Source organism: Eucalyptus grandis, chromosome 3 (assembly GCF_016545825.1).
Source record: "Eucalyptus grandis isolate ANBG69807.140 chromosome 3, ASM1654582v1, whole genome shotgun sequence".
NCBI lineage: Eukaryota > Viridiplantae > Streptophyta > Magnoliopsida > Myrtales > Myrtaceae > Eucalyptus > Eucalyptus grandis.
Genome location: NC_052614.1, coordinates 69,168,903 through 69,194,817, shown reverse-complemented (window position 1 = coordinate 69,194,817; position 25,915 = coordinate 69,168,903). Strand labels below are relative to the sequence as shown.

The 25,915-nt window shown below is 42.1% G+C and overlaps 1 protein-coding gene across 1 annotated transcript; it reads left to right on the top strand.

Annotated features, from left to right (window-relative positions):
• The first annotated feature begins 3,966 nt into the window (after nt 1–3,966).
• On the top strand, nt 3,967–5,195 carry LOC120292098 (G-type lectin S-receptor-like serine/threonine-protein kinase LECRK3). Its single transcript, XM_039309979.1, has 2 exons — nt 3,967–4,652; nt 4,769–5,195. The coding sequence occupies exons 1-2, from the start codon at nt 3,967–3,969 to the stop codon at nt 5,193–5,195; spliced, it is 1,113 nt and encodes a 370-aa protein (XP_039165913.1).
• The last annotated feature ends 20,720 nt before the right edge of the window (nt 5,196–25,915 follow it).

Genomic DNA, 25,915 nt, shown 5'->3' with positions numbered 1-25,915 from the left:
CGCCCGTTTTAAAGAAATCTCTAACTGCCAATATTACCGAAGCACCAACAATATCCCAAGAATGCTTGAAAAATTCAACATTAAATCCATCAGGACCAGGGGCTTTTCCTACCGCAAGAGAGAACAGAGTTTCCTTGATTTCCATATTCGTAATAGGTCTAGATAGAAAACAAACCTGTTCCGCATCCAGGGAATGATTAAGAACAGCCTGAATCTCCTCCTTCACTGGACAAGACAAAGAAGGGGAAGCAGCCAAAAGATCAAGAAAGTGATCGACGAACATCTTTTGAACTTCTACCGGGTCCGAGGTGGTGACTTCCCCATTGGTTAAGGAGATGATTATATTTTGGAGGTGCCTCCTGTTCACGACTTGGTGAAAAATTTAGTATTTAGGTCCCCGTCTTTCAACCAACGAACTCTAGACTTTTGTCTATAAAACGATTCCTCTTGGAGCCTTAAAACTGAAAAGGCTTGAATCTGTTGCTTTTCCGTCTCAACAAGGAAAGGATTCATAGAATCGGCTTGAATAGCATCTTGAGTAACTTGAAGAGCTCATCTAGCCTCCGCAGTTCTCAAAGATAACTCCAAAAATGATTCCCTATTAAGCTGCTTGAGTCTGCTTTTGAGGAGGCGGAGCTTAGCACAAAGAATAAACATTGGCGATCCATAGAAAGAAGAGGCCCACACTTCCGAAACCAGCCTGGTAAAATCCGGATGAGTCATCCAGTAGTTAAAGAACTTAAACGGCTTAGAAGACTTGGGGACAGGCATAATTTTAACAACCATCGGAGTGTGATCCGAAATGCCCGGAGCTAAAAAAGAGGCTTCCGAGAAGGAGAATTCAGCATTCCATTGGGCATTAACCAATACCCTATCAAATTTCCTTTGCTTTTGGTTGGACCCTGAAGAAGTAGCCCATGTATACCTATAACTAATGTACCGAAGATCATCCAAACCAGCCTGAACAAGGCAATCTCTAAACTCATCAAAAGCGGGGATCCAAGCATTAGAACTACCGATCCTATCCGAGGGATCCCGAATAGCATTGAAGTCACCAACAATGATCCACGGCGAAGAAGAAAGAAGGCCACTGGTATGGACAAGATCCTCAGATAATAGCCGTCTCAACACAAAGCTGTGCTCCGCATAGATAACCGAAAGAAATAAGGATTTTCTAGAGGTTACTTTTTTTTTGGACACCTAATTTTTTGTTTTCAAATATATAAAAAAATAAAGAAAAAAAGAAATAGAGAAAAAGAAAAAATAACAAAACAACAACAAAAAAGAAGAAGAAGAAAAGAACAAGAACAAGAAAAAAATGCCTCTTTTCCTTTGCACGGCCCAAGCCTTTTTCCCCTAGGCCCAACCCAGCATCCTTTCTCCTTCGCAGTCCATCCCATCTATCTTCTTCCTCTTGGCGTGTGAAACCCTAGGAGGAGGAAAAAAAAGAACTGAAGGAGGAAGGAAATGGGGAACGAAAAAAAAAAGGAAAAAAAATGAGAGGGAGACACCGAGAGAAAGGGGAGCGAAAATGAGGGGAGGGGAAGAGAAGAGGGGACAGCAACACGAGAGAGGAACAACGGAAAGAAACGGAGCGGGGAGAAACCGAGCGGAGAGTGAGCAAGAGTGGAGGAGAAACTGAGAAAACCAGAGAAGAGAAAGAAGGAAAGGAGGGGAGGAGGGCAGCGGTGGCGCTGCCCGACGCCGTTTGCGTCGCTGCCCTCCGAACGCTGTTTCCTGTAGCCTGAAGCTGCGACGCCGCCGTCGCAGTCCTCGCCTCCTCAAACCGACGCCATTTGAGCCGCCGCCCTCTGAGCTCGACGCCATTCGAGCTCCCGCCGTCGACTCCTTGCACTCGACGCCGCTTCTGCCAATGCCAGCAGCTGCAGCACCCGTCGCCGCTGCTCTCGACGTCGAGCTAGCCGAGACTAGAGGGAGAGAGAGAGAGACGAACTCAGAGCCCCTCCGATCCGAAGATCCGAGGCAGGGGGTTGGCCAAAGGCCCAAATCTAGGAGTAGATTGAGCTCCACAATAGCCCCACTTGTTGTCGCTACCGTTCGACCAGCCGCCTCCGCCCGTGCCGTCACGTGCTGGAATCCGATGCCGAAGCCACCACGCTCAAGTGCTGCCTAACTCCGCCCGCGACGACCGGACGCTTCCACTCGCGTCCGACCAGCCGCCGCCCATCCTCGCAGACCCCGATGTTGTCATTGTCGTCTGCCGCGTAGCCGCCGCCGCCGTCAAGCCAATCGCCTCCGTCATTGGTTCCGCCAGGAAACCCTAGAGAAGAAGGTTAGAAGCCGCATCGGGTGTGGGTTGTGAATCGGGTAGGGTTTGATCATTTCGGGCCAGGTTTATTAGGGCTGGGCTTGGGCTGTTTTCGCATATAAGCTTGTAGTTTGTGCACTTGTGAGCTTGTGGGCTTATTATGGGCTTCCTTTATTTAAAAAAAATTAGACCTGACTGGGCCTGATATGCAAGCCCAATCCGGTTGGTTTCCGCGCGGCCCGGCCCGATCCAAGCTCGGGCCCCTTTCAATGGGTTGGGTCGGACCCAACCCGAGATCCGACCCGAGTCGTTTTAAATATAATACTATAATATTATAATATTATAATAATATTTTAAAAAATAAACAAATAAACAAATAAACAAATAAATTAAAAAAATTAAAATTTCGAAAATTTAAAAAATGTAGGTTTTGACTAGGAATGACCATGTATTACCTTTATAGTGTAATTAGACCTTTATTTGCTCGTATATTAATTATGTTGCATGTTTAATTTGCATATCTAATTATGTTTAATTGCACGTGTTTAATTTTTTCCGCAATTAAGATCTTGGTAGCTATGGTTGTTACTTTAATGGTTGTGCACCCGCATTATCACCTCACATGTTCGTGGATAGGTATAAAATTAATTCAAACTACCTGCCAAAAAAATTATTTTGATAAAATGAACAAGATTAGGTACCAAAAGGGCACTAATTTATCGATTAGTGTAATTAAGTCTCCGACGCTAGTTTCTCTGGTTGCGTAGGAAGTGAGGTACACTCCCATACCTCACTTGGTTTCTAGCTAACTCCAATAGGCTAGTGGCGACTCCTTTTGTGCAAAATTCTAAAAAATATCTTAATGTCAAGCGGGTTATGGGCTTGGGAGAGCCTGCGCCTGATCATGGACCTTAAGCCCGTCCTTTAGGCAATACCCCTAAACCTGTTCTCTCTCCCCGAGGGTAGGTCGCGACAGGGTAATCTAGATAACGTTACTATTTGAGGAGGATAACATCATTTTATCTTTGGTTATTACTAATTGACCGAAAGGGCCTCATTGTAAAACTCTAGAAAAATGTTTTGTATTTTCCTGATAATTTACCGGTTAATTGACAGTTTTCCTTAAAAAAAAATATAACTTGCTAATCTACTGCTAGGTGTCGAGGTGCTGGATATATAATCTTGTTGACAGGTGACGAGAGACGCTCTCAAATTCTATAAAGAGTGCTGGTTTTCATCCTTGAGGCTGCGGTAGCTTGACTCAAGGAGCACCTCCAGTTTCCATCTCATATGGCTTTAGTGATGCTCCGAATCTTTCTACTACTTGTTTCCCTTCCACTTTTGGCCGAAGTTCAGATCAACGGCAACCTCACCTTGGGCTCCTCGTTAACGGCGGATGACCAAAACTCTTCCTGGCTGTCTCCGTCGGGTGAGTTCACCTTCGAGTTCCGTAAAATTGGACAAGGGGCTCATTCACTAGCAATATGGTTTGAGAAGATAGAGGACAAGACCATTGTCTGGTCGGCGAATGGTGATAATTTAGCGCCAGAAGCCTCGAAGATCCACTTGACCATAATTTAGCGCCAGAAGGCTCGAAGATCCAGTTGACCACCGACGGCCGACTGGTGCTAGCCGACCCAAATGGAAGAGAGTTGTGGTCTCCTAGCCCGACTGTCGCTGGTGTAGCGCATGCGGCCATGCTTGACACAGGAAACTTTATCCTAGTTAGCCAGAACTACATCAACTTGTGGGAGACATTCAGCCAACCGACGGACATGATGTTGCCTATGCAACAGTTAGATCAAGGGACTAAAGTTAACGCTCGCTACCCTGAAATGAATTACTCAACCGGGAAATTCCACCTCAAGGTAGGAGATGACGGAAATCTCGCATTCTATCCCACTTCTGACCCGTGGCTTGCCTCAGATACTTACTGGGTCAGCAACACCAAAGATAGCGGCTTTAGATTGATATTCAATCAAAGTGGTCAGGTCTATCTTACGGCTAGGAATGGAACATTGCTCAAACTTGTCACCTTAGACACATTCCCGACCAACGAGTTTTACCAAAGAGCAATCCTTGAATATGATGGGGTCTTCAAGCAATATGTCCACCCTAAGGGGGAAAATTCAAGTTCTGCCTTGGTACTGGGTTGGTCGATGGTCTCTTCCCTGATCCCTCCAAATATATGCGAGAGCATCAGGCAAACTACGGGTTCTGGAGCTTGTGGCTTCAACAGCTACTGTGCTCTTGGAGACAACCAGAGGCCCCGATGCCACTGCCCACCCGGATATACTCCATTAGATTCAACAAACGAGATGAATGGATGCAGGGAGGACTTCGTACCGCAAAGTTGTGATGGAAGTAGGCCCGAAACAGACCAGTTCGCTTTGCATGAAATGCTCCGTACAAACTGGCCAAGGAATGATTACGAGCATACTGCAGCACAAACCGATGACAGGTGCAGAGAAGCTTGTTTGGCTGATTGTTTTTGCGCAGTTGCTATTTTTGGCGGCAACGGAAGTTGCTACAAAAGGAGATCCCTCTTTCCAATGGAAGGATGGATCCTAGTGAGGATGGAAAGGCTCTGATCAAGGTCAGGATAAATAACTCGACTTCAAAATCTACGGGAGATGGAAACAAGAATTCCACTCAGATTATCATCGGATCGGTGCTGTTGAGTAGCTCTATCTTTATGAACTTGCTTCTACTCCTCATCACCTATTTAATTTATAGAAGCTTCCAATCTAGGGATTCTAAGTTGTCACGACCAGTCCAGATCAACCAAGCCACAAGTATGCAAACTTTCACTTATCAGGAGCTTCAAGAAGCAACGGATGAATTGAAAGGAGAACTAGGTAGGGGTGCTTTTGGAACAGTGTACAAAGGTGTTCTTGGATCTGAGGATACAAACTTCGTGGAGTAAAAGTGTTGGCGACAAGGACTGGAGAAAGCGAAAAGGAGTTTGAGAGAGAAGTGAGTGCAATTGGCCAAACTGACCACAAGAACTTAGTGGAGTTGCTTGGATACTTCAATGAAGGTCAACACCGACTACTAGTGTATGAATTCATGAGCAATGGCACTTTGGCGGATTTCCTATTTGGTGCTTCAAGGCCTAGCTGGTACAGAAGAATAGAAATTGCCTGCGATGTTGCGCGGGGGCTCTCTCACTTGCACGTCGATTGCACCAGGCATATAATCCACGGTGACATCAAGCCACAAAATATTCTTCTTGACGGCTATCTCACTACAAAAATATCGGACTCGGATTAGCCAAGCTCTTGATGGGGAGCCAAACACGAACCATCACTAGAGTCTGAGGAACTAGAGGTTATTTAACGCTAGAATGGTTCAGAAATATGCCTATTTCAAGCAAGGTAGATGTTTACAGCTTCGGCATTTTGTTGGTAGAGCTCATCTGCTACAGAAAGAACTACAAGCCGAAAGCAGAAATTGAAGCTCAAATTGTGCTAGTTGACTAGGCGTATGACTGCTACCATGACGGGAGCGTACTTAAGCTAGTGGAGAGCGATGGTGAGGCATTGAGTGACAAAGAGGGTGAGAAGATTTGTGATGACAGCATTGTGGTGCATCTAGGAAGACTCGGCTTTGAGGCCAACCATGAAGAAAATCACTCAGATGTTGGAAGGAGCTGTTGAAGTCCCAGTACCTCCAGTTTCAAGCTCTTTTATGAGTTCAATATGATTTTGCTTATTACGACAATTGTTGTCGCTGTAATCATGAAAAGTACTCGTATTGTTTGTTAGCGCTATTATGCCGGATCAAACATTTTCATAATATCTTCGCATGGATCCCGCTTAAATAAGCTAAATCATTAGTCAAACTTAACATTCCCTCGCATGTATCCAAGAGAGAACGGGTTGACGATTGTCGCAATAGCGATTGCATGCGAGGCCGCATGCATTAATTGAGAGACTACGATGTTTGAGTGACCAAGTAACTATATATCAAATAATGGAGAATCAGTCGCCGAAAAATTTAAAGTCACAAGCATTATTCTGTTGAATCACCTAGGAATTCTATGTGGGTCATAATCCTGCATGTCATGGTAAAAACTAATGTGGCTCCATCAAAGCATTTTCATCGACGATTTTGCTTCACCAAAATGGCATTTGACACAGTGGAAGAGTATTTTAACTTGATCTTAGCAAAACGGACCTTATCTGCTAAATTAGATGATGAGAAGCATATGAAACTTGCCAATGGTCGTGGATCGGTGATTTGGAATCCCAATTTCAACAGTTCTATTGCTTTTTTATTTATATAGAAGGAACACTCACTTCCTCTTGGCAACCAACTTCTTCTAGACCAAGGAAATCCCAGTCCGCAAATCACGTAGTTGGAAGCATAATCAAACAATCTTTCTCCTCGATGCATCTATTGAGAATCAACGAGAAGCAACACGATGTAGACAATTTTTCTAAGCAATACGTATTCCTTTCCAAATGATCATTGGAGATCTTGTATAAACAAAGCAGCGAGCTACAATCAAAGCCATTCCATAACGGGTCCAAACAGGATGGAACTGGAAAATACACCGAGACGAGACAATGAAAAGACCTCGGAGATCCAAATCTAACGATCGATCTGCACCAGCAGCTTAATGGGTTTGATTACATGTTTGTCTTTGTCAGCTATGGCATCTGCTGACGCTTTCGCTATCTTTGCCATGCCATATTCTCAATTCGATGGAACGGAGGACGTTTTGGTCAAGGGTCTTCTGTCTTTCGGTTGTTTCGCTTTGGAAAAGTCTGCTTGCGACAATTTCATAGAAGTAGATGACTGCCCCCATTCATGCACCTGGCGAAGCAGAAATTTGCCAGAGAATTATGAGCTTGTTCCCTTTGCATGCATGCATGAGGCCATTCCATTCAATGCATATACTTTCCTCCTTGTCCAATGTATGCTTAATTTAAGAGCATGTGGCCCAATGTCATCTTCATGTGGTTAGGCCATGACTTGGTTCGTGACATTCTGAATTTCGACCCCATCACGAATATATGAAATGGGCATCTTGTCGACACGCATATGGTCCTTTTTCTCTGAGCTTGATCACTCACGAGTTAACCAATCTATTGGATGAAGCCATTAAGGGATATAACTGTGGTAAAATCCCTAGAAGCTACCCGGTAAGTTGGATTGGATTAAAATCGTGTTCGGTCAATTTTAACCACGAAATTGAATTCGATTTCGAAAATCGAACCTTCGAGCATGTCACGGTTCATTTATAGGACGTCATCTTGTATTTCAGAGAAATTTCGTCGAGTTTGGGATTTTTACGGAAAATCACTTCGGACAATTCGGAAACGAACGGAAGTTCGAATTGGCCAAATTGAAGGGAATTTTGGTTTCCAAACCGAGCTATTTGGTTAAGGGGATTTGCAGAAATTATGTAGGCTTTTTCTTCAACAAAATTGGATGTCGAATTGAGGAAATTTGAGTGGAAATTGAAGTTTAAATTGTTCAATTCGGACCTAGGCAGGGGGTGCAACATTTGCTATCAAATTGGAATATTCGTGGGAAATTATTGCAAAAAAGTAATTGGGACAAGAGGATATGCTTGTAGGCTTTTGGGGGACCAATTCATGATGAAATTTGAGATAACTATTGACTTTTCTTCCATTCTTGCCCATCTTCTTCTTCACGGCTTCTCTTCATTTTTTTATTCCTTCGGTCTCAACTTCTGCTTTTCCTTGATTTTCCTCCGAAAGAACCCAACACCCCACTAACCTCCGCAGCTTCATCTCTTTTATGGCTTTCCCTTGAAGAAGCGCCAGCACACGGTCAACACCAGCGTTTTCTCCTTCCTTTGTTGACTCCGCAAGCCTGCTCCACCATCCTTGGTCCCCCTCCCTTCACAAATTCACCAGCTCCATTTGAACGTCCACCCACCATCCACGTGCAACGCCAGAAGTCCCCAACGTTGACCGCCCATCTCCACGAAGTCTTCATCCACGCGGCTCCTCGTCCATCAACGAAAACCGAAGCAGCACCAGCGTTTCTTCCTCTGCTCGGCGTCCACCGAAGTGCCCCTGCAGTTGCCACGGCATCCATTTCAGCAGCCTATCTCCATCGAAGTTTCTTGCCTTCACGTCCACGGCCCGCACAAATTCAGCCCAGCATCTCCGCAAATTTTCAGCATCTTTGGCCCATCTTTAATTCGCAAGCCCAGCCCATTTGAAGCGGCAAGTCAGGCCAGAATCAGCACGTCTTCAGCCTCCGCAATTCTTCAGCCCGTTTCAGCCCATTTGAAGCCTGTGAATTTCAGCCGCTGCAGCCCGCAAAATCAGCCCGGCCCGTGTGTGTCAGCCCATCACTTAAAGCTTAGCCAGCCCCAGCAGTTGCTGTGGGCCTTGCAAGGCTTGTTTGGCCCGACCCAAGCTTCCCTCGGCGCCACTGTTGCAGTGAACCTATTTTCGTGTTAAACTGGTAAGTTTATGCACTAAACTATACTTAGTATGCTAATGACGTTTAAGGGGTATTTAGATTTAATTAAGCTTAGATTAGTGTAGTTATTAGTTTATTTAATTAATTTATATTAGTTAGATTATATAATTAGGTGGTTAGAAATTTTAGTTAGCTAGGTTAGTGTGTTGTTACATAGCTAAGATGGTTAGAATAATTTAATCAGTCCATTAAGTGGTTAGATTAGCAATTTTAAGCCTAAGTTTGCATGTATTGAATTAATGTGTATTTATTTAATTAATTTCAATAATTAAAATTATTAAATTATTTTCCGAAAATTAGACCAGGATAGTCGGCAACCGGAATTTTGTGTTGATTGCAATGGTGTGGTTAATTTCTGCAATTGAGTGTTGAATTGTACAAATTGAGTGGAAACTATAATTTTAGGTATTTATCCTAAAAATAAGTAATTTCAATAATTAATTAGAAATTACCGGGGTGTTGGTTTATAATGCCAAAAATGTTTTCAAACACTATATAAATAGTGTGATTTTCTAAAGTAAAGATATGGAATACGCGATTATTTTATCGGGTAATATTAATATGATGAAAATAGGCCAGGACATTATTTTTAATTGAGGAATTTAAGTGCGAAGCACAATGTCCTTGGCCGGGAGTGGATAATCGTGTGCTAGTTAAAAGAACTCATCTCCCGCTGTGTGTCGGGTGAACGATGCTTTCATGTGGAAAGCCGTCTCAATGTAGACGTGGTCGTGCTTGATGGGGCAAGATGATGCTTAGTTATGTGATGGATAGATCCACTATATGACGAATAAATCCCCTGTATGTCGATAGATCCGCTATGTGACGGATAGATCTGCTATGTGATAGCTAAATCCGCTATGTGATAGATAAATCCGCTTTGTGTCAGTTAAATCCATTATGCGACGGATAAATCCACTATGTAACAAATAGATCTACTATGTGACAGAGTGATCCATTATGTGACGGATAGATTCACTTGTGTGCTAGTTAAATTCGTTATGTGATGGTGAGATCCGCTGTGTGATCGGGATCAATTAGAGTGAGTGATTGAATGAGTTAAACGCGCTAAATTATGAGACAAAATTATGCGGCATGGTATGGGACGTGTCATAATGATTTGGTCTCATAAGTTGAACCTCTATGGTAGACTTGATGGATGGAATGATTGACTGTGAAATGCATGATCGTCTGAGGTGTGGTGATTAGTGGAGATGTGATTTGAGACGTTTTAATTGGTGTGTGAAATTGGCTATATGCATATGTGTTATATAAATTGTGCTGACGTGCAAGGAGGAGCTGAGTTAAGGTAAGTCTCTATGATTGTATGGTTGTGTGGTTAGGACACTTTAGGCGTATTACCCTCCTAATCGGGGTTTAGAGCATGAACTAGCTGAGATTTATATCTCATCCCGTCGTGGGCTCATTTTTCAAGACTGTAGAGTGGAGGATCTAGAGCCGAGCTGAGGTGATCTGAAGTGTAGGTCAAATAGGACAACTCCTTTTGAGAGTCGATCTTTCGAAGTCTTTTTATTGTAGAATTTGTATATGACTCAGCTGATTTATAAAGGCATGCTTTGTTATGAATATATTGTCCTACTTTTCTATCCCGAGATGGTTACTGTTAGGGGATTTATTATTCACTTCCACATGTGCAATAAAACGAAAGGGTCGACGACTCGTCCCGGGAAGTTGCAAAATTTTATCGACCACTAAGGGATGGGCACGCGCTTGAGGATCAAGGCTTGACATCCCCGTTTAAGTGGTATCAAAGCGGGTTAGTGTTTGGAGTGATAAGGTGCAATGGGTTCTTGGGATAGCTAGTATGAAAGGCTTTATTTCATGCTAATGCATGTGATTGATAGCTATTTGGTAAATTGATTGTGGGTCGCTCAGTTTTTCCTAATTTAGTGTGGAATTGGAAAGCAGGTTCTATAGAGATCTTGTAAGATGAGCGATCCAAAGCTGAGGACTCCTCAAAAGAGTAGCGTTCCTTCAACCTCTCAGGGTAGGACACTGACTAGGGTCGATACCCAAGGTGGTCGTGGTAGAGCGCATGCTTAGGCCAGCGTGAGTAAGAGAGTACCGCCGCAGGCTAGTACTAGTGTAGTAGCACCTGGTGATCTGAGAGTCGATGGGATCATGCAGGCGCTAGAGGCGTTAGGAAATAGAATGGATTGGCAGGCTCAGATTCAAGCTGCCAGGGCCGCCGCTTCAGTCACCGCTACCACAGCTGCCGCTAATGCCACTGCGAATACTACCGTTGCTACTGTTGTCGCTGCCACACCTGTTACCGTATGTACTGAGGTTCCACCTGAGAACATGATCGCTATAAGGCCGATGTACAAACTGGTGGAACAGTTTTTGAAGTTGAACCCGCCAAAGTTCACTAGTACAGGAGATCCTGAAGTTGTAGCTCTCTGGATTCAAGAATTGGAAAATGCCTTTGTACTACTAATGTGCACCGAGGCAGAGAAGGTTATCCTTGCAGTCTATCAACTGAAGGGAATTGTAAGCACATGGTGAAGAGCCACTAGAGGTATAGTGTTTCATGAATGTGTGGTTCTAGAGTGGAACGCCTTTGTTAAGGTCTTCAACAGAAAATACTTTTCTGAGACTACCAGAGAACTAAAGATGGCAAAATTCCAGTGCCTTCGCTAGGGTACAATAACAGTTGATTAGTACAAAGCGAAGTTCATTGAACTATCGCAGTACGCCCCCAGACTGATTGAGGATCCGGTAGATTGAGCTAGAAGATTCAGAGATGGACTTAGGCCAACCGGAACTGAGGGGTCCGCTGATATTACTCAACTTGAGGAACTACAACGACTTGTATGAACGGGTCTAGATGATAGAGAGAGACCAGAACGAATAAGCCACTGCATCTGGATCACGTTTTGGTTCGAACAGAGATGAGAATAGGTTTGGTAAGGAGCCTATGATTGGAGAAAGATATTCTGGAGAAAGACAAGTCAACACCGAATCAGATTGGAGTATGTCGTTTCTATGGGAAACAACATAAATTAGCCTCGTGTTTCTCTAGGACAAGAATTTGTTCCTTAAGCTTTGCATTGTTAGGTACATACAATCGTTCTCAAAACCTTAGTGTTCCATCCTCAGAAATCTGGAAATCGGCATTTCTCTTGTTGGTATCCTCTTGTATGATTTTTTGAATATCTGGGTTTGTCGGCTGAAGCATCTTTATTTTGATCTACACCTCTAGTGCAATTTTGAGGGTGGCCATAAGATTTGAAAGGTGGCCTATCTCAAACTTGGAAAAACAAATCCTGAGCTCTTTCGAGTAAGATCCATTCCTTGAGTACCATTTGTGCTACCGAAGACTTCCGACTCAGCACATCGGCGACCTTGTTCGCCTTTCCAAGGTGATACAAGATATCACAATCATAGTCTTTCAAGAGTTCCATCCAATGATGTTGTCTCATATTCAACTTCTTATGAGAGAATAGGTATTTGAGAATTTGATGGTCTGTGAAGATTTGGAATCTTTCTCCGCACAAATAATGTCTCCAAATTTTTAGAGCGAAAATGATTGCTGCAAGTTCTAAGTCATATGTCGGGTAATTCAGTTCAAGAGGTCTCAACTGACGGGATGCGTATATAACAACTCTACCATGTTGCATCAACATGCAACCTAATCCTCTAAACGATGCATCACTATAGATCTCGTACCCTCTAGGACCAGATGATATGGTCAGCACAGGTGCGATAGTCAACACAAGTGCGATAGTTAGTTTCTGCTTAAGCTCTTGGAAACTACGCTCGTACTTATCTGTCCACACGAACTTCTCTTCCTTTTTTAGCAGTCGAGTCAACAACAATGCTAATGCTAAAAACCCTTCCACAAACCGTCTGTAATACCTTGCTAAACATAGAAAACTTCTTATCTCTATCACTGTAGTAGGTTTTACCAGTTGATCATTGCTTCAATCTTGGCAAGGTCCACGGAGATTCATTCTCCTAAAATCACATGACCTAGGAAAGCAATACGAGTCAACCAAAATCCACATTTGCTGAACTTAGCGTACAACTCGTGATTCCTTAAAATCTAGAGCACTATCCTTAAGTGCATTTTGATCCTCGACTGATGATACCATGTCCTCAAGTCGACTTTAGAAAATATTGACGATCCTTGTAATTGATTACACAAGTCATCAATCCTCGGCAGTGAATACTTGTTCTTGATCATCACCTAATTAAGTTATCGATAGTTAATGCACAGCACAACAAACTATCTTTCTTCTTCACGAATAGAACCGGTGCTTCCCAAGGTGATGCATTGGGACGTATAAATCCCTTATCCAACAATTTTTGCATCTGTACCTTCAGTTCTTTCAACTCAGATAACGACATCCGATAAGAAGCCTTAAAGATTGGCTCTATCCCGGGAGCTAACTCAATCACTAATTACATTTCACTAGCCAGCAGTGTAAACCCGGGGTGAACCGAGCCCACCCACCTGACCTGACCGCGGGTGAGTCGCACAAGCGACCGTGGGGATTCGAACTCGCTCCCTTCCGGTAGAGGGATTGAACGCAAACCACGTGACCACCAGTGGGGTGGGTTCAACAAATCTGACAGTTACTTTGGAAACATCTCAGAAAACTCTCATGCTATGGCTATGATCTCCATACTTGGTCCCTAAACTTACACATCCATTACAATTGCCAAGTAAATTTTGCAACCTCAATCCAAAACTCGGTCGGCTTCATTGATGAAATAACGGGGATTGAAGGTCATTTTCGACTCTCAGTAATTCAAAACTTTCATATGCTAACTAATCAAACTGCATTATATTACTACCACAATTCATTACAACAAAAATCCCTCGAGCCAAACCTTTTCATATATGATATTAAAGTTATACATATGCAAAATCATCAAGTACAACTTTAGTCAACGATTCTCATTTCTACAATTTCATTACAACAACTAGGTTCCATATACTTTAACCAAAATTCTACTACGCCACTCTAATAAAATCACCCCAAAAACATTCTTACTCGATCGGTGCATGCTTCATTTCATTCCTGTCTTATTCGCCATCTTAGTGGCATCCTATCTATAGTAACGATGCTTATGCTCTCTTGGATCTACGTAGACAGTTCCTCACTTGATGGCCATGCTGGCCATATCCAAAGTACACTCCCATTAAACCTGGACACTGGGTTGGTCCATGCTTCCTTCTACAAACTCGACACCTATCTAGTAAGTCATTAGCCTCTTGTCGGGTGACAGCACGTACGATTTCTTGCATTGGAGGTCTAATCCAAATATCCCACTATGTGTCTTGTGGCACATTCTCTCTATTCTATTCCATCGACGATGGTGGCAGCAGCTGCTGTCCCATTTATCTCCTATGATAGTTCCTAGCTATGTGACCATGCTAGTCACACACAAAACAAGCACCCGCCCTAGCAGGACACGGGGCTGATCCATGCTGTCCTTCGCAGGAATGACACACTCTAAATTGGCTTGCTGACTTTCCTATCCCACCCTTTATGTTGGGTGGAATAGGATATCTTCCTCCTATCATTGGTCTCTTCCCAAACCGATTCCCATCTCTATTAGAACCAAACCGCGACCCCAATGTAGAGACTTGTTCCTCGATCACAATTCTAGGTTTGGCCTCAACATGTCTAGCAATAACAGCGGCGGCTTGATTCTGTGCTTGTTGACTTAAAATGCCTCCCAAAGTCTCTAGCGCCTGAACGATCCCGTCGAACCTAGGATCGCTCGGCACTGCTACACTCTCAGTACCAACCTGCAATAATACTCTTACACTTGCGCTAGCCCGAGCCTGCGCTGTGCCTTGAGTACCGACTCTTGTCGGCGTCTTACCTTGAGATACAGGTCCTACCGACTTCCTCCAAGGAGTTCTCTACTCTCAGTCACTCATGCTATAGGTTCTTTATACACACCTATTTTCCAATTCCAATACCATATTAGAATTTGAGTGATCACACAAACAAACTACCAATCAACTATCACTCACATGCATCAACATATTAGAATGGCATTTCCTACTAACTATCCCATGACTCATCGCACCTTATCACTCTAAACACAGACCTGCTCTGATACCACTTAAACAGGGATGTCGCACCCCAAACCTCAAGCGTGCGCACATCCCTTTGTGGTCGACACAAATGCAACGTTCCCAGGACGCATTGCCGACCCAATCATTTTAAATGCACATGTAGAAGTGAAACAAATACCCTTGACAACAAACGGCATGGGATAGGAAAGCATGGCACATTTCACAAAAGCTAACTTTTATAAACAATGGGTTTATATACAAAAAGAGTCTGATTAAAAGTCTACAAGAAGGTTGGCTCTCAAAAAGGAATTGTCCTACAACCTACTAGTCGGACACAAACGCCGATCCTTTAGACTCCACCTCCATAGACTCCGGGACTTCAGTCCTCCACGACCACCTTCTAAGGACCTGAAAATGGTTATACAATAACCAGTGAGACAATGTCTCAGCAAGTCCAACCCTTAAACCCTTATTAGGAAGGAAATATGCCTCAGGGCGATCTAGCCACACAACCACACAATAAGAACATAAGACTTACCTCACCTCAGTTCATTCCTACACGTCAACACAGTTCATATCACAAATGCATCTAATTAATGCACATAACAATTGAAACGCCTCAACAACTCAACAAATGACAGAGGTTCCGATTATAAGGCCAAACCGTTATGACACGTCTCATATCATACCACACAGTTTCGTCTCATAATTAGGCACATCAAAACTCAGATAATCATACGTTCCAATTGTTAATTAAGCCACTGAAGGCATAGCCAACTCCCATGTTCAGCTGTCTACTAGCGTAGCCAAGCATCGTCTCTTCCCCATTGAGCATAGCTGCGTCTCATAAACGGCTTTCCTGAAGGAGCATAAGTCTAGAATCTACTGCGACCCGATAGCCTAATGCATGGGTAACCCGAAAAGAGATTTAGTAACGTCCGACATAAACGCTAGGATGGGTTCTCTTTAACCAACACACGACCACTCAATCTCAACTCAAGGATACCGTGCTTTGCATTCAAATGCCTCAATTAAATAAGTGATCCTGGCTTTTTTTCTTCATATTAAAACATTTGAGAAAAAGTCGCGTGTGGGTATACGCTCAATTCGAACTTTTAAAAGTGATACCTCTCATTTTCAAACCCCACTATTTGATATAGTACTTAAAATCCATTTTCGGTGTCAAAACCCGACACCCGTGATTTTCTGAATAAATTCCATATTTTCATAATCATTACTCAATTTGCACAATCCAACCATCAAATGCATAATCTGAACACATCGTTGCAATCAACATGAAATTCCAGTCACTAGCTATCCCAGTCTAATTTCTCAAAATAATAAATAATTAAATGTATTCCTAAATTAAATAAATATTATATTATATTATATTATATTATATTATATTAATTTAATAAAATAATATTGATAAATTTGAAACAATTAATTAATTCAAAATAATTAATTAATGGCCTAATCAAGATTACACTAATTTAATCACATAGTTAGCCTTAATTAATAAACCACTAAACTAATCCATCCACATAATCTAATTAACATTTAACTAAGCTAATCAAACCACCTAAACATGCTTAGCCTAATCTAAACAACCCTTAAGCACAATTAACCTCCTAAGCAAGGTTTAGTGAGTAAACTCATCAGTTTAGTGTTTCAGTGAGTCCACAGCAACGGCGACACCAAGGCGGGCGACAAACCTCCAAGTGGCGACACCAACCGAGGCTAGGAAGGGCTTGAAAACAGGCCATGAAGTCTGAAAACCCTTGCTGGTTTTTGCTTCTGTTCTTTGCTAAATTGCAAAGAAGAAACCAGCAACTTCAACGGCGAAAACGGGCTGATCGGAGCTCCGGTGAGGAGGTGGTCGGCAATCGGTGGCTCCCGGGAGTCAAGGGAACTTGTTGGTGGTTGGGATAGGCGAATGAAGGGTCAAATGGGAGAAAAATGAAAAAAAAAATTGTGAAATAGTGCAAGCGGGTAGCAGATTGGCGGACCGACGACCGACGGCTTCTCACTGGTGAACGGGATGGCTAACGAGTCATTCCAGTGAATGGCAAAGTGCCCCTGTGTGGTCTAGATGTGTTGGTCACGGTTATGGGTGGAGCATTCTCACGGAAAGACAATTTTTAACTCGAGTTTTTTACGAAAGGTCAGCTAGAGTAGAAACTAGAACGAGGAGAAAGCAGAGGGAAATGGGGTGAGTGGGCATGCGACGGGGGAGGGGGCTATTGTGCTCGGTTTGCTAGTTCTCTCAAGCTCTCCCAAGGCCTCTACAATGTAGAACACAAGGTTGAAGAGGAAGAAGAAGGTGGCTGCTGAAGGGGGACCACCATTTGCCTTCAAAGTCCACAACCTCATCCCCAAACACTCATCACACTTGTCCTTACCACTCAGCCCTATCCTCAGCCTCTTTTCCCTCACAAAACTTCCCCAGCAAGCCTTAGTTAAGTCCCCAAATGTTGCACCCCACCCTTGGTTACGAATTTGTACACATTCCCCTCCGATTCCATCAACTCTCCTTCAATCTCATTCAATTTCACATCCAATCAATCCTAATTAAAACTCATAATTTTATCCAATGTGTCCACACTTAAATCCACTTTTTTACTTGCCTATAGATCCCACTTGACAAGCAAAAATGCGACCAAAAACGGTCCCTCGAAGTTCTCGGTCCAAAAACGGCCTAACATTTATTTTTCACCGAAAATCTCGATTTGTAGAAAAAAATTTAGAGGATGAGTCGATGTTCCTAAAATGACTTGTGACATGATAGAACTTCCAATTTTGAAATCGAGTTCAATTTCCCGATTAATTTCAATCTTGCGCGATTTTAGCACGTTTTAATCTACCGAGTAGCTTTCGGGAATTTTTAGTGCATTTGACATGTGGTCGATTATTTTCAAACCACAATGTATATCTTCGACATATTAGCGACTCTTGATTGTTGTGACAATCTCGAGGTTTCAAATACGGACACAGGGTATAGAAAAGATAGAGGGATCAGTCAATGTCGTTCGACGAGAATTTTGCAATCAAGTGAAATCACGCACATAGTGATCACACATCTCAGTCAAATCAACCTATCTCTAATCTCTGATTGATTTCAACAGTGTCATAATGACCCTTGCAGATTAGCACAATCAATAAGTCGATTCCTAGTCGAATTCTCAAGTCTATTGCGTTAAAACCCTTAATGGTTTCCCCATACAGTTTAATCCAGTTCAGAGAATAGCACTATAGGCGCGTCGATGAAAGGCCCAACTTATTTAATTGAAAATAGAATCTGAAATTTAGGATGTCAAAATTAGGTCATCCCAATGACACGGTTCACAATCGTGTGGAGTAGGCCACTCACGTCGAGAACATTCCTCGCCTTGCCTACCTCCGCCGGCAAATCTCCGCCGGCAAATCCAATAGTGTGCTTCAGAACATGAGGAAGAAGAAGGAGAAGGAGGTAAATGTTTGCACGGGGAGAACCTCCATCGCACGAAACAAAGCAGCAGATTTCTCGTGGATAGACGGAGCCATCTCCTGCATTTCTATATTTCCCTGCGGAAGACGACAATGGAGGGAGAGCACCGGACAGTGCGGTGAGCGTGTGCTGACGTGTCAGTTACCGGGGTGGTGTTAGGTGTGTTGTGTGCGTTTCGTGGGTCACGGGGGGGATTGATTAGGAGTGTTGTTTTTTTCTTGTGAAGTCCATTAGCGATCTGATTAAAGTCAAAATTAGACGGTTCACATTCACATCCACTTACTGCATGCATGCTTGATGCGGAACACCACAGCAAAATGATACTGTGAAGGAGTGGAAGAAGGGATCAAACATCGAAAGAAAAACAACATATAAACTAAAATTTTATTTAGAAAAGAAAATCAAAAAGTAATATACATGGAAGGGGAGGGGGGGGGAGAGAGAGAGAGAGAAAAAAAAAGTTATTTGTACAAAAGAACAATGAAAATAGGAAGTAAGATATGAATTATAAAAGTTGGATCCCTTGGCTTCTGCGCATGTCCTGCCATATACTCACCCTTCTTTCTATGCTTTGCACATGGGGCTTGCATCTGGGAGTGGGAAGAGGGTAGGGAGAGAATGGCGTTTAATAAATAAATTATTTGCTCAAAAAGAGCAATGAAATAGAAAACTAATACATGAATTATCAAAGTTTTTTTTTTTTTTTTTGGTCGAAGAATTATCAAAGTTTGACTCCTTGGCTTTCGCGCATGTCCTGCCATAATCCCTCCCCTTCTTTCGATTCTTAGCACATGAGGCATGCAACCGCACATGGTGAAGAGGGTAGATAGAGAATAACTTCTGCAACTCCACATAAGGTCCGCTACCATTTCTTAACCCCTCTTCAACAGCGTCCTCAGGCTAACCCACTTCTTGAACCCCCGGTTAAACCTTCTAATTAATTAAACTTATCAATTTGTCCATCTTTGGATAAAATATTTACCTCATGGACGAGTTGTAGTTAGGTTGGCAAAATAGTAAGCATATTTTAATATGACCCGCGCATTGAAACGTTCAATTTCCACGAAGTGATACTGTGATCGCTTTGATTTCCACGGGAATCGAATCCCCTGTATTTTGGTAAAAAAAAAAAATTTCCACTCCCAAAATCTCCTCCTCTAAACCTAAAAGATGTTTCTATCAAAGTCTTCTAAATTTGTCTGTTTCTCCTTGGGAAATTTCGGGGTCACGGCCAAAGCTTAATGGTCCTGCCCAAGCAGACATGCCTCAATCTAAATTTCCACGTACGTGGAAATGAACAAACACGCCTACTCCCGTGCACGGCACATTTCTAATATGATTAAAATTTAGAAATCTTGTTAGTAATATCATATAACTCGTCGGTCCAAGTTCCAACCAAATAATGGTTATTTACAGATAATATTTGTGAATCGCCAACATTAAATGTAAGAGTAAATTATCACCTTTCTTAGGAAATTATCGCTCAAAGTTAAAAACTTGGCAGTGAAATTAATAACTTAAGAGTGAATATGATAAATTACCAACATGGGTCTCCCTATAAATTGGTAAGTTACTAAGAAAGGAATTTGCCATTTGGAAATATAACCTTAGTTATTAATTTACTATGGGAATAAGTAACTCACCAATGTAGCCCCACTTTTAGCATAATAAGTTGCCAACAATTTGAGAGATTTACTAACGCCAAATTCAATCTTAAATCGTAAACATCCCCCATTAAAGTTAGTAAGTAGTAGTGAAATTAGCAATATGTCTGTTCTCTCTTAAGGTAGTATCACGTGAATATGAAATTTGCCGAAGGTCTCACTTAACTTATTTAGGAGGTTGTCTTTGGAGATTACCATACAATGAAGGACCATGAAAGTAGTAATTTACCAATGTAATCTTGCTTTTAGCTTAATGAGAATAGATATTTTGTATAGTTACCAAACGTGTTGTTTTCTCAGATATTGTTCCGGGAAATAGAAATAGAAAAAGACTATTTCTGAAAGAAATTGTTCTCTGAACAGAAGCATTACTTATGGTTTTTTTTATGATGGGCTTAAGGCCCGTTTGCCCATGTTGGGCCTAAAAGCCCAGCCCACAAGATTAGGGCCCATGGATGAAGGGATATGATGAAGGAACACGTTTCTTTTTGGAGGGGATGTATATAAGGGGAAATAGAGAGGGAGGAATGCACCTTTTGGCATAACATATGTTCCTCCCCCCTCTCTCCCTCAAAAACACTCCAAAAGAAAGAACAGTGCGCAAGAGGCGACACCCATCTTCCCTTCAGAGGCGAATTGACGTCATCGGATCGAACGAGATCAGTTTCTCTTCCTCATATCGGCATCGGTGTTTAATCTGTGGCTAACAAGGTACGTTCGATTCTGTGATGTGCCTTAGGATCGGTGATGCATGTGTTTTTCCAAGGCTCGTCTTCCGCACAAGTTTAGGGGTTCGATTTAGTGTCGAATCCGGATTTTGGGAATCCGACAATCCCAACATTGGTATCAGAGCTGTAGTTCTTGTTTCCTAATCATTTTCCATGTTTTTCCCGACCCCTTTCATGTTTATGGATGATTTCTTATTGATTTTTCGTGAAATTAATCAGTTGACATTGATCGGGGCGGAAAAATCCCGACACCCGAGCACTATTCATCCATTTTTTTTTGAGTAAGTTGAAATCGATTTTTGATGGCGTTGGATGGAAGGTCTCGTCGAGACGAGTGCGACGAGTGGTGGAACGCCACCAAAGGCCATCGGACGCGGCCCCACGTGCAGCCGGAACGAATCGGCATCTTCGGCGCTGCCACACACGCGCCGATACGAAGCCGCAGATGCGTGCGTCGCACGCACGCGTGGGGCCGACGTGTGCACGTGCGACGCACATGCGCAGGGGCTGTCGATGGTGTGTGGGAGGCACGCGCTAGCTGACGTCATCGTGATGTCAGTTGCACGCGTGCCGCACATGCCGGTCGGTTTGCCCAACCGGTCTGTCCAGTCTGACCGGTCCGACCCGACCTGGCGACCTGATCAGGCAACGCGACCCGGCTGACCGTTGACCATTGACCGTCAACCGTTGACCGTCGACTGTTGACCGTTGACCGTTGACCAAAAAAAAAGAGGAAAAGAATGTGTTTTTTCCAATTAAGTCTATGTGGATTATATGTAATCCCTTATTTGTTCTGCATTTGTTGCAGGAACAATGCCTCCCCTGAAGTTGCGCGCACCTATTCACGCAATTACCGATGAACAAAAGGAAATACTTTCTAAGTTGATAGCTGAGCTGACTAATCATCGATGAGAGAGTGGTGACTTAATAGTTCATGTCCTTAAAGTCAACGGGAAAATTCAAAAGGTCATATGGAATGGTTGTCCCTTGCCACAGTCTGAGATGGTGCGATTTTTCATGAACACTATTCCACCAAAATGGCAAGGAGTGTTGAATCGCATATGGGATGTCAACAAAGCCGCTTCATATAGGAAAATTGTGATGGATTTTATAGATGATTATTATTGTATTGTTACAAGGGAAAAGATTAAGAAATTGAACAAAAGATGATCTTTCCCAGTTCGTGTACTGACTTGGTGTTAGATGTATTGGCTAGTCTTTGTTTATTGTGCTTTGTGTTGTTGGTGTGGTAACTGATATGTTAGTTGTATTATGTGAAAGCATTGTTATTCTACTGGATGCCAAATATTATTTGCTTTTTGTTATTATTGACTGCTATGGATAGTTCATATAAGTTTTTGTAGCTTCATAGAATTTATTTTGCATAAGACAAGTATATTAATGATAGTTTTAAGTTAGGATTTTTGGATGATGATTGGAACATAGTGACCTTTTGATTCTGAAACCTTACTTGAAATTGTTCATTAATATGATGGGTCTGTGTAAAATGGATGCATAAATGATATGCATTAATAATTCGTGCATATATGTCTGATGTGTTCAGATCAATGGCTTCAGCCACAAAGAGCATAGTTGTCGAGCTGAACAAAGGTGAAAAGCTCAATGGCGATAACTATGAAATATAGCACATGAAAATCCAATATGTGCTGGAAGAGCAAGAGGCACTAAAAGCTCTTAACCTGACCATGGTAGAACCTGAAGAATGAAACACTGCATAGCACAAGAGAGATAGGGAAGCGTTTGCTGCATGGAAAAGAAAAAACTCTCTTGCTCGCATTACGTTGCTGAGCATCATGGAAAATGACGTCATACGAGAGTTTAGGCGTTTTGAGAATGCCAAGGAAATGTGGGAAGCATTGGCAGCAAGATTTGGTCATACTTCGATGACTAGACTGAGGCAGCTCACTATTAGGTTTGACTCTTATAAGAAGCCTCATGGTCAGACCATGAAGCAACATCTTAGATGTTAAACATGATTAATGAGCTGAAAGATGCTGACCATTACTGACTGATGAATAGCAAGTGCAAGCAGTGATTCGTTCCTTGCCTTAGAGTTGGGAGCACATGAAGGTGCACCTAACCCATAATGAAAATATCAAAACCTTTGAGGATGCAGTGCGTCATCTTGAGCTAGAAGAGGACCGCCTCTTGGCGGCTAAGCCGGAAGCTAAAATCTATCATGCTGGTTCTAGCTCACATGGAGCTTCGAGCTCCAAGCACAAACGTCCTAACTGGTGTGATAAAGGGAAAGGCAAGGAAGCAGGTCCTTCAAGGAAGAAACCTAACCTTAATGAAAGAGGAAAGCGTCCTCGAATGAAGAAGCTTACAAGGGTAAAGTGTTACAATTGTGACAAGAAAGGTCACTATGCTCGCGACTGTCGTGAGCCAAAGAAGGTATACACCCCTTGTACTTTTCAGAACTTTGCTTATGTGTCGAGTTCTGTATTCTTAATTGAGTCTAATCTTTTGTGGACCGTAGATTCAAGAGCGACAGACCATGTAGCGAAGGATAGATGATCATTCGTGGAATTCCGACGAGTACCAATTGGAACTAAGTGAATCTATGTGGGAAACAACTCCAGAACTGAAGTAAAAGGAATTGACACTTGCCAACTGAACATGCGTGGTAGACGCACTTTGTTCCTACATGATGTATTGTATGCTCCGGAGATTCGTCGATATTTAGTGTCTGTTTTAGTGTTGGTTAAACTAGGTTTTAATATGAACTTCCATAATAGAGGTGTGGATTTGTTTTTGGATACAAATTACTATGGTTGTGGTTATTTTTTGGATGATTTCATTGTATTAGATATTGACTATGTTAATTCAAATGTTTGTTATTCCCTTATCACGTCTCCTAATTCATATGATAATGATGTGAATGTGTAACATGCTAGACTTGGTCATATTGGCCAACAACGTATGAATAGACTAGCCAAAGAGGACTTGTTGGGCAACATTGAAAAAGTTGATTTGCCCATATGTGAGCATTGCCTAGTAGGGAAAACGACAAGGAAACCATTTGGAAAAAGGTAAAATAGCTTAATTTCCTTTGCATTTAATCCATTCTAACGTCTGTGGTCCAATGAATGTGAGAGGAAGGCATGGGGTTGTTTATTTTATCACTTTTATAGATGATTATACTCGATTCGGATATGTCTATTTGATTTCTCATAAATCTAAAGCATTAAGTTGTTTCAAAAGGTTTATGAACTTGGTAGAAAATCAATTAGACAATAAAATAAAAGCATTGAGATCCGATCGAGGTCGAGAATATTTATCTGATGAGTTCAGAAAATTATGTGATGAAAAAAGAATAGAAAGAAAGTTGTCTATTCCATATACTCCTTAACAAAATGGTGTTGTGGAGAGAAGAAACAGAACCCTATTGGAAATGGTTAGGTCCATGATGGCGCATGCTAACTTGCTTATCACTTTTTGGAGTATTGCGTTGTTAACTGCTGCCTATATACTTAACCGGGTGCCTTTCAAATCAGTTACTTTCACTCCATATGAGTTATGGACAGGTAGAAAACCAGACTTAAGTTTTTTTAAGCCATGGGGTTGTGCTGCCTATACTCATGAGTCCCCTCACAAGTTAGGGAAATTGGGTTCCAGGGGAAAGAAGAGTATTTTCATAAGATACTCTGAACACTCGAAATGGTATGTGTTCATAGGTGAGCAGGAAAGTGGGAGTATAACTGAATTTGAATCACGGGATGTCACATTCTTAGAGGATGAATTTCCTAAGAAAGGGCGAAATAGTGGAAGATTACTCCCTATTTGAAACCTTGGATCAAGATAATGATATTAGTGGAGTTCGTCCAAGTGGGAGTAATATGAGAAGTGATGAATTGAATTCAACTCATTCTCAATTGCAACCACATGATGAGACGACGTCATCATTATCTAATCCTAGTGGGAGCATAATGGGGAATGATGTACAAAGTGTACAATCTCCCATACGGCAAACAAGTCACCAAAATATTCCCCGTCGACGTTTTGACATTGAAGGGGAAACTTTTATGATTGCTCCGCAAGATGAGGATGAGTCAAGAACTATTAATGAGGCTCTAAATTACCTTAGTAAGGAAAAATGGATTCATGCAATGGAAGAGGAGATTGAGTCAATGAAGTCAAACCAAGTTTGGGAACTGGTTGATCTTCCAAAAGGACGCAAAGCTATTGGGAACAAGTGGGTTCTCAAAATAAAGCGAAAAGCTGATGGCTCGATAGAAAGGCATAAGGCTCGCCTTGTGGCGAAGGGGTATAATCAACAGCAATGAATTGATTATGAAGAAACATTTTCTCCTGTAGTGAGATTTACCTCGATTCGCATTATTATGGCAATAGTGGCTAGTATGAATGTTGAGTTACATCAAATGGATGTAAAGACTGCTTTCCTCAATGGAGAATTAGAGGAAGAAATATATATGGAACAACCTATTGGTTTCATTACAAAAGGCCAAGAAGGAAAGATATGTCGACTTTTGAGGTTGATGTACGGCCTTAAGTAGTTATCGAGACAATGGTATATACGTTTTCATAATGCCATAATGGCATATGACTTTACAATGATTGATGAGGATCATTGTGTATATATCAAAAGATCCAAAGATCAATTTGTGATCATGTCATTATATGTTGATGATATACTAATTGCCGGAATTAATATGAAGTTTGTTAACACCGTCAAGAGTTGGTTATCTTCCAACTTTGAGATGAAGGATATGGGTGAGGCTGCATACATTCTTAGAGTTAAGATTTCAAGAGATCGTTCGAAGAGATCGTTATCTCTTTCGCAATAAACATATATAAATAAGGTTCTTGAACGATTTTGTATGCAAGATTGTAAACCCATAGACACTCCTATTGCAAAAGGTGAAGGATTGAGCCATAGACTGTGTCTAAGGACTCCACAAGAGAATGAACAAATGAAACATGTTTCTTATGCTAGTGCTGTTGGGAGCTTGATGTACGCTATGGTATGTACAAGACCTAACATATGTTTTGCAGTTAGAATGGTGAGTAGATACCAATCCAACCCAGGTCAAGCGCATTGGAAGGCTGTTAAGAGAATACTGAGGTATCTAAAGGGAACTACTGATTACAAGTTGAATTACCAAGGAAAGGATTTGCGACTTGAAGGCTATTCAGATGCTGGTTGGGGAGGAGATTTAGATAAAAGAAAATCTATATCTGGATTTGCTTTCTTACTGA

Coding starts and splice junctions, on each gene's coding strand:
- LOC120292098 (XM_039309979.1), top strand. CDS start 3,967: ATGCTTGACACAGGAAACTTTATCCTAGTTAGCCAGAACTACATCAAC. Junction 4,653..4,768: donor AGTAGGCCCGAAACAGACCA/GTTCGCTTTGCA, acceptor GTTTTTGCGCAG/TTGCTATTTTTGGCGGCAAC.